Raw genomic sequence first — 21060 nt, forward strand, 5'->3', positions numbered from 1 at the left:
GGCCTTTCCAGAAACAATTAGATCATGAGGGTTTTGATCTAGAGATGGGATTAATCCCTTGATTCATTCAAAAATATAATAGTTTTATTGGACAATGGTGAAAAACAGGCTGTGGTGAAAGTTAGAGGTGGCTGTGGCTTGTTCCTTTGTCTCTCTGATCTTTCAGTATTTACCCTGATAGCTGGCTCTGGGTTTTCGTTATTAAGATCAATTAGAATTCTCAATACATCTGATGTCCAACTTGTGGGGCGTGAATTCACGAAAAAGATGCTTGCCTGTGGCTTTGCAGCCACCGGCTCAGGCCAGAGCTACATGTGGCCAGAGTCACTACCCCGCAGCTAGATATTCCTTTGCTTCCTCAAGCCCTCTGAGGGAGTCTGGGAACTTTTTCTGTTGTAGCCTCTCTGCAGCAGACTTCACAGACTTTTGGGCTCCAAAAGCCACAGGAGTTAGCTGCTTTTGCACATTCCCCTGCAGAAGGCCGGCTCTCTGGCTTCCTCTCTCCCAGTGGGTTGTGGCTTTCCCTGGACCCCCTCCTCAGGCTGCTGCCACACTAGGTAGCTGCCTTGAAACCCACTCAGGCTTCTACTGTTCTACACAGAGGCAGTCAGCCTCACATCTGAATCGTCATCGTTGGCAGATTTGGTGAAACAATTGGGAATTCTTAAGGGGAGGAATTAGTTAAAAGAGAGAGTTTTTTCCCACATTAAAAAAAATGAGAAAGATTATTACAATGGAGGGAGTTAGGTCTCTATTTGATAATATGCTAGTCGGTTTGAAAATGAAGCAATTAAATGAGAGGATAATTAATTAAGATGGGATTTATGTAATGTCAACTATAAATATTATCTGTTTGATCAATTTTGTTTTATCATTTAAAAGTTGGTTAATATGAGTGCCAAGATAAAAGTTTTGGAAAAACATGTTAAAACAGATCATAGAGATATTCAGACCCAGACTGAGGAATTTAAAGGAGAGCCAATCTCAACATTGCATTATAAGGTTACAGAGAAACAGCCTAAGGTTTTCAAACAGCCAACCTTAATTTATCCTGTAACCTTACAGGAACTGCCAAATGATACATATCCCTCAGACTGTGTAAGAGCTGACTGGACTCCTGTGCAAATGTTAGCTTTGAGGAGATTCAAGAAAGTAATAGTTTCATATGGCATGCATGCTCTCACCTTTTGTGAAGCAGATGTTAAACTCTTGGTCAACTCGTAATAGAATTATCCCTCCAGACTGGAGAGACGTGGTTACAGCAGTCTTGGAGCCTGTTCCTCAATTACAGTGGAGGACTTGGTGGAAAGATGAGGCTAAGACCATTGAACAATGAAGTAGGGCTAGAGTCATGGAAATCTCCCAAGACCAACTTTTTGGAGAGGGAGATTATGCTAATGAAGAAAGGCAATCTCTGTGTGATGACCACAACCTGGCTTTATGCTACACAGCAGCCTTGAATGCTTGGGACAAAACTGAAGAGGTAGGAAAGAAAACTGAGTAATTTACTAAAGTCATATACGGCCCAAAAGAAACCTTCACTGATTTCTTACAAAGATTGACTTCAGCAGTAAATAGAATGATACCAAATTCAGAAGCTAGACAGATAATAATGGAATCTCTGGCTTTTGAAGATGCTAATGCACAATGCAGAAAGGGTAATTAGGCTGGTAAAGGCAAGATCAGCACCCTTAGAAGAATGGATCCTAGGTACAATCAATATTGAATCTCATAACCATGATGATGCTTGAATAGGAGAGGTGATTTTCAGAGGTTTGAAGAAAAATCAAAATGTCAAATGTTTCAATTGTGGTGAACAAGGTCACCTAAAAAGGCATTGTAAACAGGGCGTTCCTAGGAACAATGTTTTTTCTAAAAAAGAATTCCAATAGAATGTCCCTCCCTTCTGGAGTATGCAGAAGGTATGGCAAAGGCAGACATTGGACTAATGAATGTAGATCAACAAGGGGCAGTCAAGGTAACCCTTTGCTGTCCAGAAATGCTTTGGGGGATCTCTTGAAAGCCCCTACATTAAATTCGGTGCAGTTGTTTCCTGTCATCGAGGAGGAAACTCCTTCCCAGAGCAATTAAAGAACTAATGTGATCTCTGAAGTCTCTAAAAAGGTGATGGGATCCCACAACTAGGATTCCCCCTGGACTTTGATAAAGCCACTAAGCTGACAAACACCACCCGAAGATTGGCTTTTGGACTACAAACTGCTCAGGACAATTTCGAGGTGGCTAGCTGAGATGATCCAGTCTCACAGACTACTCTAGTCAGGACTTGAGACAAGCCCTGCACTTTCCCATTATGCAGAGACTGGACAACAAATGATATAGCTAACTCTCCCAGGACTTGACTATTAACCCAAATTTTTCTTTTCAGGATCCCCTAAAGATGCCATTTCTCCCAGACAGCAGGAAATAATTTTAAGACATGACACTCACATTTCCAAGAGGTGGGGTGGGTGAGTTTTTTTTTGTTTGTTTGTTTTTTGGGGTTATGGATATTTGTCATTGTTTAGGGTGGTTGGTTACAAGTTGTATTGGTAATGATCAGGAAAAAAGCTAAACCAAGGATATTCTGTAGCTGGAGTGCTTCTCTCCGGGTCCCGTCAAGCCTCTGCAGTCCCATAGCTCACTTATAAAATAAACACACAGACGCTTATATTATTTAAACTGTTGGGCCATTTGCTCTGGCCTACCATTGTCTAGCTCTTCCACTTATACTCAGCCCATTTCTGTTAATCTATATGTCGTCACATGTTCTGTGGCTTTACCTGTGTGCCGTTACATGCTGCTCCCTGGACAGCAGGCTGGCATCCAGGGAGCCAGGGAAAGTGCATGGCTTGTCTCAAGTCCTGACTAGAGTAGTCTGTGAGACTGGATCATCTCAGCTAGCCACCTCAAAATTATCTTGAGCAGTTTGTAGTCCAAAAGTCAATCTTTGGGTGGTGTTTTTCAGCTTAGTGGCTTTATCTCCTCCTCTCCGCCTTCCTGTTCCCCCAATTCTCCTCTCTGTTAGTCCTGCCTATACTTCCTGCCTGGCTACTGGCCAATCAGTGTTTTATTTATCAATAAATCATAGCAACAATATTCAGGGTTCTTGTTTGAAAAGAAGAAAAAGAAATAAGGGGATACAGATACAATAGGATAAAAAATAGATTATTTAATCTACTCTGAGGAAAAAAGATACAGATATGATAGGATAAAAGGGTAGATTATTGAATCTACTCTGAAAAAAGATAAAGAAATGATAGGATAAAAGAGTATATATTGAATCTTTTAGAAAACAACTACTAGTTTTAAAATTTTTACATTGATATGGATCTTTATATATTGACACAAAGTTGATATTACTTTTGTTAGAACATACTGGACATACATTTCTAATCTTGTTCAAGGTATTTTACCTATACAACTCATTTAAAAATGTAATGCAAATTGCTAGTCCTTGAAAGTTATTATTACAAACTAATTAGGATATTTCTAAGAAATGCAAGTTAGTAGTCATTACAATCAAACTTGTAGACATATTAGGTATGTTTTCAAGGTCAAACAGAGATTTATTTTAGATAGACAGGTCATCTTCAAACACTTCAGAGATTTACAGAATATGACATTTAAGATGTTTTAATAACAGGTTTTTTTTTTAATGACAATGAGACATGTCTGCTTGTGGCAGCACCAATCTACTTCAGAGAAGATGATAGGTCTCATTATAGATAGTTGTGAGTCACCATATGGTTGCTGGGGATTGAACTCAGGACCTTTTTAAGAATAAGTCATGTAGAGATGGGAAATACACAGTGAGTCTGGATCCTGTATGTTATTGTGTTGATTTTGAAGTTTTTGAATGCTGATAAGCAAAAGACAGCTGCTAGGAGACATGGGATTGTGAACTGGGCTGCTAAATTGAACCAACCTAGATATTTTAGGAATGCCTTAAAAATTTAAAAAAGAAATAAAACAATGTGTTACATTGGGAAAGAGGTTTTGCTTTTGTTTCCACAGAAAACAAAAAGAAAAGAGGCTGTGCATTCATTCCAGATTAATATGGATCAGATTTAATCAAGGGAGACCTTCTGAATCTTGATAGGTGATATCAACAAAGGTTATAGATGGTCTTCTCAGGACTTGGCCATTATCTCAAATTTTCTCAGGGACCCTAAAGATACTTCATCCACAGACAGGAGGAAGCAGTTTGGAGAAAACAATGCCCACATTCCCAAGAGAGGTATGGGAGGATTTTGTTTAATTGGTGGGTCATAGATGTTTGTTATATTTAGGGGGATATAGGAATGATAAGATAAAAGGGTAGATTATCCAATCTATTTTAAAATAAAAAACAACTATTAATTTCAAATATTTTGTATTGGTATGGACTTATTACAGTAATTAATGAGGCAATTCCTCATAATTTATCTGGTAATCAAGAGAGGTTTATTTCTGGGATAACTTACAGCCAATAGGGGTTGGTTACAGGATCCAGGAGAGATGAGGTACCATTCAGTGGAGAACTCTGGCTTGGTGTTCCATCCAGCTTCCAGGACCATGAGGTATCCAGAAGGGCCAAACACGTACACACTTCGAGTCTTAAGGGGCTCCCTCTCAGCCACACCCCAGGGGCAGGTCAGCCCTAGGAGCAGCTGTGGCAGTTACCTGCTGTCACTCTAGGGGCAGTGTTTCAAGGTCAAAGCTGGAACAACTACCCACTACATGGACTTTTGCATATTGATACAATTTTAAGGTCATCCATTTTTGTTACAATGTACTTTATATATGTTTCTACTCTTGTTTAAAGGACTTTTGTATATTGATACAAATTTAAGGTCAGTTTTGTTACATTGTATATATATTTTAAAGGATTTTTGTATATTGATACAAATTTAAGGTTTTGTTACAACATATCATATATATATTTCTACTCTTGTTTAAGGTATTGTACCTATGCAGATCATTTAAAAATGTAAGGTAAAATTCTAGTTTTTGAAAGTTATTATTATGAACTATTTAGGATAGTCAAGAAACATAGGTCAGTAGTTAGTCATCTTTAACAATCAAATTTGTAGATATATTAGGTATGTTTTCAAGATTACATACATAGATAGATAGATAGATAGATAGATAGATAGATAGATAGATAGATGGTCTTCAAACACTTCAAAGGCCTATAGAATATGGCATTTAAATGTCTTGTTAACTTATGGCTTTTCATGACAATGAGACACATCTACTCCTGGCAGCACCAATTTACTTCATAGATGATGGGCATTGAAGAAACTCCTTTTGGAGTTTGCTATCATTGAAACTGCTCTTGCCTTTGACTGCTGACAATGTGCTATGCAGACTGAACATGCAGGACCCATAGGAAAGTGACTGCTGAACTTTGCCAAAACAAGGTGGGATGGTCCTTCAGGGTCCCTTCTTCACAGAAGAGTCTGCCAGACATTCTGGAGGACAAAGGAAATTGACTGACAAACTTTGCCAATACAAGGCAGGACAGTCCTTCAAATTTCCTACTTCACTGAAAAGTTTGCTAGATATCCTGGACCTGTAAGCTGAAGACGGATGCCCCAACATTGCAGAAAAACTTTGGGTGACTGTCCAGGCAGCCAAATGTCTCTGTTGTTAGATAATATTATATCCTTCTGGGTCTTTGATGCAGCTGAAGACTAGATAGTTATGGTTGCAGTTTTCTTTAGTTATGATAAAAAGTAAATTAAGTATAAAACTTTGAATTTACTAAGGATAGATACTGCATCATTTTCTCTGAATATGCTAACTACAAATGGACAGAATATTGTAAGTGTAATTCTTACTTGATAATTGTTTTTGTTGTATGTAGTTTTACCATTTTAAAGATAAACCCTTTCATTTTTGTTTAGACAAAAAGGGGGAAATGAGCTGGGTGGTGGTGGCACACGCCTTTAATCCCAGTACTCGGGAGGCAGAGCCAGGCAGATCACTGAGTTCAAGGCCAGCCTGGTCTACAGAGTGAGATCCAGGACAGACACCAAAACTACACAGAGAAACCCTGTCTCAAAAAAAGGGGGGGGGGCAGAAATGTTGTGCAATATTATTTTAAGATGTATTACACTTGTTTATACCATGGAACATTTGTTTTAATGATGCAAAGATGTGTTGCACTCTTTTATGTTGCATTTGTTTACGTCTGTGAAGCTTTGTTACTTTGCCTGTCTAAACACCTGATGGTCTAATAAAGAGCTAAACAGTCAATAGCAAGACAGGAGAAAAGATAGGCAGGACTGGCAGGCAGACAGGATAAATAAAAGGAGAAATCTGGAAGGAAAAGAAAGAATAAGAGAACAAGGAGAGGAGGATGCTAGGGGCCAGCCAGCCAGCCATGGAATAAGAGTGAAAGTAAGGTATACAGAAGTAAGAAAAGGAGAAAGCCCAGAGGCAAAATGTAGATAGGATAATTTAAGAAAAGCTGACAAGAAACAAGCCAAGCTAAGGCCAGTATTTGTAAGTAAGAATATGCCTTGATGTGTGATTTATTTGGGAGCTGGGTGGCGGGCCCCCCAAAAAGAGCAAAAAACAATCAACAACAAATGGGCATCAAAGAAACTCATGAAGTTTGCTTTCTTTATGGCAATAGTTAGCCACTGGGCAAGAAAATGCCCTTGCCTCAACTGCTGACAGTATGCTGTCCAAATAAGACAAGCAGGACACAAAACAAAGGACTACCAAACTTTGCCAAGACAAGGTAGGACAGCTCTTCAGAAAATCCTGCTTCACGATAAGTCTGTCAGATATGCTAGGCCTGTAGGCTGAAGATGGATGCCCCAATGTTGCAGAGGAACCTTGGGTGACTGTTCAGGCAGCCAGCTGTTTCTGTCATTTCTCAATTTTTTTGGAAATCACTTGCTTGTACTTCCTGTTTATTTAGGTAATATTATTTCCTTCTCAGATCTCTGATGGAGTTGAAGACTAGATAGTTTATAGTTTTCCTTGTTAACAAATCCAGAAAAGAAACTCACTAAAGAGGTGTAAACTGTATAAGTTTGAGAGACATCAAAAGACAGTTTTGGTAATGCAAATTAGAATAGAAATTGAATTAGGTACAACCTTTTGAATTCACCAAGATAGGATAGATATGGAGTATTTTCTCTGAATTTGTCAAACGTTAATGGACTAGACATTATTGATATTATTGCCTGTATATATTGTATATATTTATTGTATGTAATTTTTCTTATATGTTATAACCTTTTTTATTTTAGACAAAAAAGGAGACATGTGGTGATATTTTGTGTATGATATTACAAAGCTTGCCTGAAGATCAGAGGGCAAAGCCAGGCAGTGATGGCACACACCTTTAATCCCAGCACTTGGGATCTCATGCCTTTGTTCCCAGTACTTGGGAGGCACACATGTCTTAAATGTCAGCACTAGGGAGGTTGAGACAGGAAGTGATATGGCTGGGCAGAGAAAGGAATTTAAGGTGGGAGGAGACAGGAGTTCAGTCCTTTTAGCTGAGGAGTTGGTGAGGTGAGAGTTGGCTGTGGCTCGTTCCTTTGTCTCTCTGACCTTTGAGCATTTACCTGAATATCTGGCTCTGGGTTTTTGTTATTAACACTAATTAGAATTCACTCTACATTTGGTTCACTGGTAGGATCCTAAAATTGTCTGTAACTTGCTTTCATTTGCTGTGACACTTCCTGGGGACTCTGTCAGCAATGGCTGCAGTGTACATATATGCATGCACTCATATCAGCATGCTGGAAATCCAGAATGAGATAGCCTTTATTTGGTGTGGCTATGCTGGGGAGGAGAGTCCATGCCTAATTTGAGGATGCGGAAGCCCTATACTTCAATTTCCTAAGGTGTCACAAGGGACAAATTCACTGGTATTTTATCTCCAAAGTGTTGCACCTTAATATTCCCTCAGCGAAGTACAGAAGACTTCACCCCAACATTCTTTTATTTCTGTGTGAGAAAGATGCCCATCACTTTTGTAGAAATATGGGTCAACCCAGTGCTAGAAGCCACAGGTGTCACACAACTCTGGGACTGTAACCATACTTTTACGTCCAGCCCCAGTCTTACACCACATATCCAAGGGAGGAACATGCACAGGAGAACCCAAACCAGCAGGGCCAGGTGGCTACCCTCCCTGCTTAACAGGTCAGCAACTATAAATTGGTTATCTTTGAAGTTGCTCTTGGGGTTCCTCCTACCCTGGGCCAGGCAGACAGTGGGCTCAGAGACGTAAGGAAGAAGTCCCGTAATAATTGTTTTGTTTTCAGGCAGGCCAGGTGCCAGGTTACTAGCTATATAAACAGGCCTATAACCCACCAGACACTGATGTCCACAGTCCCTCATTTTTTATTTATCTATTTTCATCTTAGCCAGGAAGGTACCAGTAAGGTCTTGAGGTTGCTATTCGGGATCTCAGGTCATTCTGTCCCGTCACTAGCTCATTCAGCAGGGGCCAGGAGTGCCTTCTGCCTAGGGAGGACCTTGCCAGGCAGCCCTGGGATGTGCAGAAGCACCAGGAATGTATTCAGTGCCTGTGACACCCAGAAAAGGAGTGGGTGCTCCTGTGTTCACTGTTCACTTGGACCTGTCTCAGCTCCCAGTTTGGTTCAGTATTAACCTATCCATTTTCCCTGACCCATCACTGGTCTCATCTCCAGTTCTAGCCTACAGGGTCCCTTACAGTCTCAGGTTGTCAAGAGAACTTATTCTAGCCTGCAAATCTCAAAGGCTTGTGTGACCACCACATGGAAGAACAAACCCTCATCCTGTCTAAAATCTTCGACTCTGGGCTGTCCCTCTCCTTCCTGTTGCCTGTGCAGCTCCACACCATCCCTCCTGCCTGAAGATTCTCTTCTGCGGATGTTCTAGGTGCATGGAGCTGGCTGGCTCTATGTAAGACTCCACTGAGTATGGTACCTTGCAAATGAAGCCAACCTCCACCTCTATATTTTCTTCCAGCAGATCCGTCATCCTAACGAAACATATCAGCACATTCTAAACAGACAAATCACATTGCAGTTTGACTTAGGATTGTTAGGGCTGAATGGGTGTCTTGAAAGTGAGGAGGAGGGTTAAGTTGACCTTATCTCATACTCAGGTGCCTCTCCCTCCCTTGTGTCCTTTAGTCCATCACCCACTGGCCTGTCAGCTAGTATCTAAGTAGTGGGCATTCTCAGTCATCCACTGCTCCAGTGATTTCTTGCCCAATCTTAAGCTGTGCAGGGTCAGCACATACCTGCTGCTCTTGTTACTTCTGGTCCATGGGATATGTGATGGTTTGAAAGAAAATGCTCCCCATAGGCTCATAGGGAGTGGCACTATTAGGAGGTGTGACCTTGTCGGAGTAGATGTGGTCTTGGAGGAAGTGTGCACCACGAGGGGCAAACTTTGAGGTTTCAGATGCTCAAGTTAGGCCCAGTGTGTCTCACTCTCTTGATGCCTGTGGACCCAGATGTAGAGTTCTTGGCTACCTCTCCAGCACCATGTTGCCAGCATGCTGCCAAGCTTTCCATCATGACAATGGACTGCATCTCTGAACTATAAGCCAGCCCAAATAAAATGTATTCCTTTATAAGAGTTGCCATGGTCATAGTCTCCCTTCACAATAGAAACTCTAAGACAGGGTCCCATGAATGGTGTGCATGTGAGCAAGTATTCCTGGTGGCACATTTTACTCCCAACATCTCTCCCCTCTGGGTTCAGCACCACCCTGAGGCCTATCCCCTTCCTTCCACAGACCATCTCTCTTTTGTAGGCTCCACTGTAGAATCCAATGGCTTTTATTGTTATTGACTACATCACCACACCCATTAGTCTCGGGTCACTGACCCTTCTGTGCCACTTTTGCCACACACACCCACACAATCACACCCAGCCCCTTGTCTTTGATGGGAATTGGTGGGTGGTCTAAGGTGTCTTCTCCACATTTACCAGCACCTCCTGTATGGTTTCTTGTCTGTTGATCACAGGTACTGGCTTCCAGGCTACCTGTAGGCTGGTCACCTCTCTGAAGCAGTGCTGCAGCTGAAGTGGAAGATCAGAGCACTTACCAAGAGAAGATTCCCCAGCAGACACATGGACCAGACCTGCCACATGAGCTTTGCTGTGTGTGTTGCGTGTTACTGAACCCAGGGCTTCAGATATGCAAAGCAAATGCTCTATCACTGAGCTGCTTCCCCAGCCTGAGATCTGCCATGTGGCTGGGAAGTTATCATCTAAGTTTAGCAAAGGGCTGATACTAGATGTTATTACCCAGCAGTGACCTTGCCAGAACCAGTACACCTGTCCTCAATTCCTTGAGGTACAAGCCCTACATAACATTGAGATCTGATCAGCCACAGCACCTCTTTCCAGTTTCCTGACTGAAATGCTGCTCTAGACCCTGACATCGCTCCACCACCAAGACCCTTATCCTTTGATGGGATCAAGGACTTGGGCCTTCATGACGTCTGCTGTGTCTGACTGGATTCCAAATCAGAAGCAGTTTGCCCTACGTCTTGGTCTTTGTCCTCCTCTACTTCTGCTTTTGGAAAGTGCATATTGTCTTGAGGTCCTATAATCCCTATTTCTTGGGGGGAAGTGTGTGGATTCATTGTGTTACTAAGGGCACCGTGACCTCTGCTGCCTTCTATTACCAACTCCCCCACTTTGTACTAGCTATAAGGTATGTTCTCAAACTCTACTTGCAGTAGGCTGCCCAGCTCAGGACGTGGCACAAGGCTTGGAGGGTAGTGGGCAGTTCAGTGCTAGTGCCTGTCCACCAGCAGCAGAAAAAGGGCTGAGAATACAGCCAGAGGCCACAAGCCAGTTTGTAGCCCCATGGCTGCCTCCTAGATTCTCTAGGAACACCTCCTGGTCCTCACCTCAGCCACCTAGTATAAAGAAGGAAATATTAACATCGCCTAGGTGATGTTTGTTCCTTATGAAGGAGCCAAGACAGCCCTTGTTTTCTTGTGTTGAGGCAAGCTGTTAACTGTCATGCTGGAGAAGACAGTGGAAGGAGGGGAGAACAGGCTGGGTAGACTAGCCTCCATGACCCAAGCACCTCTGGCCCTCCTGTTTGCAGAGGAAGTAATGGGAGGTAAAGGCTAAAATGCCTCATTATGGCAACAAGTACAGTTAACTGTGTGGGCAAGCAAAGGGCAGTGGGAGGAAGGTAGCTGGAGCCTATGTAATCTTTAGAATAAGTCTGAAGTCACTCAGTTGATCAGGAAACCAAGACTCATCTGGAGACTTCCAAGATCTGTAAACAGAAGGCTGAGAAAGCTGTCACAGAACTTTGTGAAATCTACAAGGATGGTCCAGGTGCTTTTCAATGGAGATCACAGTCTTCATTTACCTTTACTTCTTATGTGTCAAGCCCACTCCAAAGTCACTTTAAAAGGGATATGGAGAATAGTATTCCCCTTATGCCAGAGGCCTGTAGTTAGGATGGGCCAGTCACATAGAAAATTTAAGGAGGCTTGTGTCTTCCAAGGATTATGTGCCAGGCACTGCTGTTCCCACTGCACATGCCAACTCATTAGTCCTCCCCAGAGTCCTCGGAGGCAAGAGTTCTCATGCTACAAGAGCAGAAGTGACGTCATGAAAATGTGGTATCGCACTACACTGCAATACTACTTGCTCTGAGCTGCAGCTCTGCACGGCTTGCAATGATAGTCTATTGATGATCAGTACAAATTTAGTGTTTCAGAAAAATTCAAGTTGCCCAGGATCCCCTGGGACCCATGTCATGGGGTAAAATGCACCATGTACTGTGGACCCTCTGGACATTGTCATGAGAGACTGAACTTCAAAACACTGTAGCAATAAGGTGGATTAAGTCTACACCTGAGCTGTTCAGGCTCCACAGGGAACCCTGTAAGACCCACTTTTGTGGAGCTGTTTTAGCCAGCCAGCACAGGTTAAGAGGAGTAAGGTTTGAGCATTTTCCTGACATGTTTTCCTTTGTCAGGTGCAGCTATGTCATTGGGAGGAAACTTCCAACTCACAGCTCCTCCCCAAGAGGGCCAAATATAAGAAAGAGGCGGGTAGCCTCTTGAGATGCAGTCCCAACAACTATCACTGGGGGGAGCCAGAGATTAAAGACTGTGAAACACTAGAAAGAAAAACCTGCCAAGTAGGACCAACTCAGGCAATTGTTTAATGGGCAGTTTGTTTTGCAAGATGGAAAAATTGTGGATATTAGCTGCATAATTTAATGCATAAATTCAGTACTACTGAAATATATATAAACCATGGTTAGGATGTACATAATTTAAAAATATCACACGTCTATAATTTTAATATATACTTAAAAGAGGGGCTGGAGAGATGGCTCAATGGCTAAGAGCACTAATCTCCCAGAGGACTTCAGTTCAGTTGCCAGCACCCACATTATCAGCTCACACCAGTCTGTAACCCCAGTTCCAAAGGATCTTCTGCCCTCTTCTGGCCTCCACAGGTACTAGGCACACAAGTAAGTGGCACACAGCCATACATGCAGGCAAAACTTCCATATAGGTAGAAAAGTTTTGAAAGACTATTGAAAAGAAGCTACAACATACCTATCAGCATGGTCAAACATAAAGGATAAGCCCAGATGCTGGTGAGGATGTAATCTACAGGAACTCCCATTCATGGATCATGAGAACGTAAAATGGTGTATTCATTTGGAAAGCAGTTTAGCAGCTGCTTACAACAAAACATATCCTTACCACATGATACATTAATCTGAAAACTTATGCCTACACAGGAACCCACACAGTATTTATGGCAGCTCCACTCATAATTGCCCAAATTGGAAGCAATCAAGATGTCCTTTGGCAAACAGTTAACTGGAAAAACTGGGCCTATCTAGACAATGGAGTATTTTTTTGGCAGCAGCAAAGGAATGAGCTGTGTAGCCATAAATACATGAAAAACCATAAATGTGTATCACTAAATTGGAAGCAGCCAATCTGAAATGGCTATATACTGTATGTCTCTAACTATATGACACTCTAGAAAAAGAAAAACTACGAAGATGATAAAAAGATCTGTGGCTGTCAGATTTGGGGAGGAAGGGGAAGAGCAGTTGACACAGTTGTTTTAGGGTAGCAAACGGTCCTATAAGAGACTGTAATGGGGGTACATGGTGTCATTAATTTGTGCAAATCCATAAAGTGTACAAGTGCCAGGAGCAAACCCTGATATAAACTGCAGACATAATGGGTGATTATGAGTTATCATGTAGGTTCATCACTCACAGCTACTCCAGTGGGGACATCGATAATGGGACAGGCTGCACATACCTGGAAGATGTAGGTACACAGGAGCTTATCTTCCGTTCAATACCACAGTCAACCAAAAACTGCTCTTCAAAAATCTATTACAACACACATGCACTGACCTTAGAAACTGCAGAAGCTGAGAGGCACAGTCACTAAGGCACTGCAGACATCAGGAACTGTCATCAAGAGGAACTGAGCCGGACCACTGCCCACCTCAGAGATGTTTCCGAATCCAGGTTAAGGAAAGACGTTGAACAATCATAACTGAAGCTGTGCTCAGGCATCATCAGCAAGTGGAAAGGGAACCAAAGGACAAAAGGTAAAGTGACAAACATCTGCTGCAGTAAAGTATTTTCCTCAAGATACGTATTTTTCAAGTTTTATGACTTTGTCCTTGACACTACAAGTCTATCAATTGCATTTTAACTGTGTTAATCCAGGTTACCAACAGGAGATGCCAACCAGCTCAAAAGCCCCCGTTTCCATTCAGGCCTTGCCCAGCTGCCCACACATGGCCCCGTGGCTGATGTAGCATACCACCACTCACACTCCCACCACCATTCAGGCAGGTGAGATGAGAAATGGACCACACTGCTGGAGACAGCCATTAAAGCAAAACTAACCTGCCATTTCTGCAGCCCCAAATTGATGAGCACACTAGAACTCATTTATAATTGCTTACTTCCAACTCAAAACAGTATTTCCAATATTTCTTCTGTTCTCGTTGAAAAAAAGTCCATTAACATTGCATTATACTTTTATAATCCTTCATATTAGTGCTGATTGGGAATATGCCCTCATGTCAACTTCAAAAAGTCAGAATGGCCCCACAAGAGGCAGAAAAGAACCCTGGATTTGTTATCAGGCTCTGCTGCCAAGGACCCTCACTAGGGAAAAAAGGACTGGTGGTGGCCTGCTGGGGAACCGAGCCAAGGTCCCCTTTGGGAAGCTGATCCAGGAGAAGGAAGACACACATTCACTTAGAGCAAATGAAAATGGACACAAGGTTAAAATGAAGTTTATTATGTTTTTGATTTTTTTTTGATTTTTTTGATTTTTGTTTTTTTAAATAAAACTGTTTGTAAAACAGCTATTTTATCCCCATGGCAGAGTGACCCCTGAAAGATGCACATATCCCTTCTTAAGGCCTTAACAAGATTTTTTTTGTACTTTTTTCTTTTTTTAAAACTCATATATTTAAAAATTATACAATTTACAAAACAAAACAATACAACATAAAGATTCATGTAGCATGGGGCCACACATCTGACAAGCCCCTTTTTCCATTATAAAAATGAAAGAAAGCAATAAAGCGTTAAAGCGGGTGGTTCTGGTTAGCTTCACCCACCTACATGGTTCACACGTTCTCTCCCCGACCTGGCCTGTTTCAGCAGCAGAGGCCTGGGCCTCTGTGGGTTCCATGGATCCTGTGGGTCCCCAGGGGTCCCGGCTACATGGAATGTGTCCAGGAAAGAGGGCGCCAGAGGTAAGCCATTCCTTAAGTATACCTGTTGCTGTGGGGCTACTCTACCTACTTGGTGGGACCACAGTGATCCAGGACACAGCCATGACCTTGGGGCATCTACCAATTCCACCACCAGCCCCCCAAAAAAGAAAAATTAAAAATAAATAAATAGTGTTTCTGGAAAGGAAAAAATTTATTTTTATGTTTAAACATCATTCCCCCACTTTTGAAAATGACCATCCCCATTCTGCCCTCCCCCACAAACTTCCCCTGTGAGACAGACTGACAGAGGAAGGTGGCTGTTATTTGTCTGTTCTTTCAGTTCTGGGTCTAGTGTTCACTGAATTGTTGTGAGACAGGCTAAAGATCAAAGCCACACCCCATCCTTTATGAGATGAGTTTGTTCAGTTCAATTTCACATTTAAATTTGTCATTGGAACAAATTTTGAGTTAACTAGATAATTTTAAAATAGAATCAAAAGGGATAGCGCACCTTTCATTTAAACAAAGTCTTTCCAGACTAAAAATAGATTTATATATATATATTTTTTTATCCCTCCCTTTTGACCCCCCCTTCCCCATCAGCCCACCCCTCCCCCCTCCCCCATATTGTCACTATGGAGATTGTGTCCATGGAAACAGCCATTCCAACATCTTGTGTCTTTCTTTCCTGTGGTGTCACCAGTTTGAGTGTGATGTGAGAACATAGGAAGGAAGTGCTGGCATGGGCAGGCGCAGTGGGGTGCAGGGCAGGGCAGGGCAGGGTGTGGTTGCACAGCAGGAGGATTCCATTCCATCATGTGTGTCCACCACCTTCTCATCTCCACAGTCTCACCTGGAAAACAAGCAGAAGACACTGGGTGCTGGGAAGGTCTATATGGTTTCAGCACAGCTGTGGCAGTAATGGGAGGATGCAGCTTTCAATAAGGATCTTACACTCAGACCTTTCTGTAGATGGCTGCTGATTTTGAACACATCCAAAATCAATGCCAGCACTATCATGTGGCTTTGGACCAAACAGGGGGAAAGGCAGCAGTGATTTAAGCTTTTAAGCTAATGGGTCCTGTAATGGAAGGGACCAAAACAGAAGAAGATTCCTTGATCTCCATGGCTGGGTCGTGTTTGAGAGTGTAGTGTGTGAATCTTTGCCAGCATAGTAAGTACCGAGGGCCTGTGGTTGGCTCAGCACCTTGTGGCAAGGCTCAGTCCTCATAAAAGTGGCTGACAGTATCCTGTTGTCACTGAAATGTAGAACACCCATCCAAATTACAAAAAGATCATCCACAACTATGTCTCATTTGTCTGTAGCTGAGTCTGTTCTTCATGCAAATAAAGAACACTTCTCAGAGCCTCTGATGGTGGGACAGGCCCTGGCCCATTTTCTTGGGCTTACACAGAGCTGGAGCTTTTAATTCTTCTAACTCAGGAACCTGAGGTGCTCAAGGCCCCTGGGCTTCTCTCTTCTACCATTTCAGGTTTCAGAGGTTGTTCTTAAGACCCATGTAGGGCAAATGGATTGTTCAATGGACTCTAAGGAGTGTCTCATGGTCTGCCTTGTGTGAGAAGGGCTCAGGGCGACACAACAGTTTCCAAGGACTTAGTCCAGAAAAGTTACACCAAAAGCCACCGTTGATGGTAAGCCACTCTCATCCTTGCTTTCTGCCAATCACTGTACTCCCCGCATCTGTGTCTCTTGGGATTCCTCTTTGTCTCTTCCTCAAGTCTCTCTTGTTCTCGCCTCCAACGGATAACCTTCAGGAAAAACCAGGCTTACTGTCTCATACCTGCCTCCACAAAGCTTACCAACAAGCAACAACTAATGCTGGTACGTGTGCAGGACCTAAGAATGTGCCATTCATAAACACACATGCACACACCTGCCCTTGCTAAAAGCTTTATAAAAAGCCCAGTAAGGAGGAAGGCACTTTGCAGAGACAGCAGTGTAATGGAGCCGGAGACTCCAGCCCTGGGAAGACAGGTGTTTTACCATGGCACTAAGGTGTACTCCATCTTCAGAATGAGGGAACTCAAGTTCAGGGGAGTGACACTTGCAGCCCAGGCATGTGGCTAGTTCAATGCAGGACTTGGGTTTACAGCTAGCTAATCCTTTGCTAACTAGGTTCCAGAAACCGTGTTTCATTGCATGAGACCTGGCTGACAAGAGGTAACAACAACTAGGCTTCAGTGTTTCATTGCATGAGACCTGGCTGACAAGAGGTAACAACAACTAGGCTTCAGGTGAGTTTTCTGCCATTCCAACCTGAAGATGGTCAATATTCTCTTTAAATCTCACTGGGCATGTGGCTACCCTCTGTAATCATAGCAGTTGAAGGAATAAGGGAAGGGGATCTTGAAAAAGCAAAATGACTATCACTAAGAATGGGGATGTGATAAGGGTAGCTCAGAAGCAGAACTCTTACGTGGAACTCAGCTTCTACCTCCACAACCACAAAACAATTAAGCACCTTGATGCTCAGCAGGTAGAGCACAGGGGTTCTCTTTGGACTCCCCTACCTACCCTGTGGCCTGAACCTGAGAGGGCTTCCTTTGTATCCTTCTCCACCAAACTCTAAGCCTGTCTCCCAACTACAACAGGCATCACTCAGCTCAACTATGCCAGGATTCAGAGGCAGTCTCTTCTCTGAAGTACATGTGGTCCCTACTTGAAGAGGGATCAAATTCTGATTCAGTATTGATTTACGGTATAGGGGAGATGTGATAGACTCAGGGTCTCCTTTTAGAGGTGCAACCCCAGCAGCACTTCCCTGGAAGAACCTAGGGTTGGGGTGGCACTCATCATCTGTAGATGGGCTGCATGCTGCTCAGAGGTAGCAGGGAGGATGCCATCCCTTTCTTTCCATGGCTGTTTTGTGCAAGGTATATGGATAGTTGGCATTCCTAGCACCCAGGACAGAACATCACTTCAAATGATGGTTTCTGTTCCCTATCTACTACATCTCAGGCACCACACATTAGGAAAGCCATGTTCAGGGGTCCTTCTGTCAAAAGACTGTCTAAACCTGCAATGAAGCCAGAGAGAATCAATTTTTGCTTGTTTGTTTTCCTAGAGGGTTTCTTTGTGTAGCTTTGGCTGTCCGAGAACTAGTTCTGTAGACCAGGCTGTCCTAGAACTAGCTCTGTAGATCATGCTGGCCCCAAACTCACAGAGATCCACCTGCCTCTGTCTCCCAAGTGCTGGGATTAAAGATGTGCATCAGCACTGCCTGGCGAGTGTAACAATCTTAACATCACAGGCCTACCATGATAGGATGCTTTCTTATTCTCAGAAATGGATGGGACATGGCCTACTGGGCAAGAAGCCAAAGACTTTACCTCACTTACACTCTTAGCCTGGTGGGGACAAGTGTACAAACCTCACATGTTGGAGCAACATCTTCTAGTCCCTAGTGCTGGGTATTTTCTGCTAGATAGAGCAGTTGTAGCTATCAGAAACACATAGTTAGGTAGCATGGAGTGGCCTTGTCAAATCCTCCTGAGTTCATCACTGTTATTTCTTTCTTTACATAGGAAACAGAAGCCTAGAGATACTAAGTAGCTTTAACCTCAGTCACACAGCCCCCTTCTCACTATCCTGTGTGAGAAAGTGGGGTACCAGTAGGTCAGGACACATACGCATACTTACTGTCCCTTCTCTGCTTTGTGTAAATTCCCATTAATAGTGACTATCCTGAGCATGAGTGTTCCTTGATGACAGTGGTTTGTTTCTGTCCTTGACCACTGAGGCTTCAATAATTGTTTGGCCTCTGAAGGACACTGACTGACCTCAATGTAACAATTGAACAGACAAACCTTGAAAACTTTTTTTCATTGTAGGAAGAATTTACAAAGAGATTATTCCAGATATTAAAACTGGACACAGGGTCTATTAATTTACTCAATAGGTGACTGCTACAAACCTCAACAGATTTGAGGTCCATCTCCACATGGGGGTCAGGAGTCTATTATGGCCAGATACCAGTCCAGGAAGGACAGAGGGAAAACTCACCATTCTGCTTCCAGTCTAGAGCTAGAAGAATCTAAGAATGAGTAGGGATGAAGACCAAGACCCCCAAGAGATGAGTTACCAAGGTCCAGATTTTCTAAAACTCAGGCTGGAATTCAGGACAAAACCATGTTCCAAATGAACCCACTTTTACCTCAGCGAAGCCTTCTAGGACACACTTACTTCAGGAATCTATCTCAAGGTCCCTTTAAGAGTTTGACTCCAACCATCAGGGCCAATATAGAGGCACTTACAACTCCTACTTAGGCACAGTGGCATTTAAGCCCATGATCCCACTGAAGGCCAATACAAACAATTCTCCAAAAACCATATATATCTCCCCACCACTTTGTCCTGAGGGCCACAGCACTGTACCAAGACTTTGTACAGCTTGTACAACTCAGCAGCTTCTAGAAATGCAGAGCTGATAATGACTTGTTAGTTCACAGTCTTCTTCTGTTTGGGTCTTGTGCCCTAAGAACAAGTAAAATGGTTCCCATTCCCCTTTCACACTGTGTTCTGCTCCAGGCATTGCCAACCCTACTTCCTGAAGAGGCAGAGGGGAAAACAAACAAACAAACAAACGAAAACCAGCAAAGTACTCAGCATCCCCACCAGGGAGCCCGCACTTGAATCAGACCTGTCCCACAGTGGGGTATAAACAGCCTTCTCTGAAGTTGGTACCTGAACCACCAATTAAACGTTTTCTTGGAAGAGGAAAACCACATACTCTCAGATGAATTCAACTTTTATTCAAATTAACAATGATTTTTCCAGAAAATGGCAAAAACCTCCCAGTTGTAACCAGGGAGAGGGCACACTCCACAGGGAATAGTTCTGTTTTGTCTGTGGGAGCAGAGAACCCCCATTTAGAAAATGACCCCTCAGAGAATACGCCATACAGCTAGCACCTCTGCCCACTGGAGCAAGGCCCATGTCATGGCACTTCTGTCCTCTTCACACCCTACTTTTTTTCATCGCAGAGACAGAGCAGAGCAGGAAAGAGGAACCAAGCTGCCAGCACCCGTATCCTCTCAAGTGCATTCTCATGGCTGCACAATGACACTCACTACAATCAATTTCATCTCCTGACACTGTTAAAAATATAATTAAACTGGATGATAAAATCCACTAAATCTCTGAATTTTCCTTCTCTTTATCCTTTTTACAAAAAGGAATTCTTCACAGTACTGAGGTGGGATTACAAATAATAAAATTGAGAATATTCTGGGTTTTTTTCCCCAAAAGAAAACATAGTATATAAGCGTTACTCAATTTTTTTTTTAAAGTGACCTCTAGTTAGACTTCTTTGAGACAGCGTCAAGAGTAGGCTGCTGGCAGATGACCCCGCTTGTAGAGCTGTCCTAGAAGCTTTGCCTTTAGGACCAACACCCATGGGCTCGTTCCTCACCTCTTCACTAAAGGGCTAACTTCAGGAACAGTTGTCCTGACTCCAATTGGCAGTGGACAGTTCTGAAGCCTCTACCACCTTCCTGTAGACATTCAGGAAGCTAAATAACAAATGGGAAACGTTTTTTTCCTGGTTTTATTCATCCACATGACTAAATGCTGGTGGTGCAGCCTGTGGCCATAAGAGGCCAGAGGCCAGGACACACATGGAGCTGGGTGAGGAGGTGGTGGGAGCCCAGCAGGCCCCAACTCACCTGTGCTTGCTGTCCATTCCCACGTGCACACTGCCCCCCTCACCCCCGCTCCGACTGCTCTGTGCTGAGGCTGCCTTTCGCGGTCTTGTTCTGCAAGGGGGGGAGAGGGCACGGAAGGGGAGGCTGATGCCGGCCAAAGCCAAGGGGAGACAAGACAAAAGGACAGAACAGAAAATACAGTGTGGGAACCAGGGCGGGTAGCGGTAAGGACAGGAATGGCACATGGAAAAGGAAATAAAAAGCAGAGTCAGTACTGAATGACAAACAGGAGACACCCAGAACTGGGCTTTTCTGAGGCAAAATGTGATAAATAAAAATAAAAAGAATATTATCTGATCCTAAAATCAACCTCTGAAAAGTATTCTTAAAAAAAAGCATAAGAATCTGCCAGGAGCATTCTGAGAAGTCTTCTACAGATGATTCCTTTTGTTTTTTCTGGCCCTATTTGGGGACTGACCACCAGGTGTCAGTCTAACCTTAGCTAGACAGGAGCAAGTGCAGGAGACATGGGCAGTAGTGCTCCCCACTCTGACCCTCCCCTCCTTCACCCCATCCCGCCTTCTGTGAAATGAGTTACTCATCTCTTCTTTCCACCTTTCCTGAAAGGAAATGACCATGAAAGCATCACTTAAACACACTGGGAAATGGACCAGTGGCAGCCCATCACCTAAA

General features: G+C 43.1%; 1 protein-coding gene across 5 annotated transcripts in view; it reads right to left on the reverse strand.

Moving 5' to 3' along the window:
- Positions 1-14258: 14258 nt before the first annotated feature.
- The window catches only part of Tcf20 (transcription factor 20), a 190175-nt gene continuing 183373 nt past the window's right edge, over positions 14259-21060 (reverse strand). For 4 of the 5 annotated variants that reach the window (XM_052748464.1, XM_052748463.1, XM_052748465.1 and 1 more), the window contains exons 5-6: positions 20389-20511; positions 14259-15556 (exon numbers count right to left, since the gene is read on the reverse strand). In XM_052748464.1, the coding sequence (XP_052604424.1) occupies positions 20428-20511 (84 nt within the window). In that variant the 3' untranslated portion in view covers positions 14259-15556; positions 20389-20427. The remainder of the gene's footprint in view (positions 15557-20388; positions 20512-21060) is intronic. The other variant, XM_052748467.1, reaches the window with a different exon arrangement.

Source organism: Peromyscus californicus, unplaced genomic scaffold, assembly GCF_007827085.1.
Source record: "Peromyscus californicus insignis strain IS unplaced genomic scaffold, ASM782708v3 Scaffold_20__1_contigs__length_68692818, whole genome shotgun sequence".
In the NCBI taxonomy this organism is placed as follows: domain Eukaryota; kingdom Metazoa; phylum Chordata; class Mammalia; order Rodentia; family Cricetidae; genus Peromyscus; species Peromyscus californicus.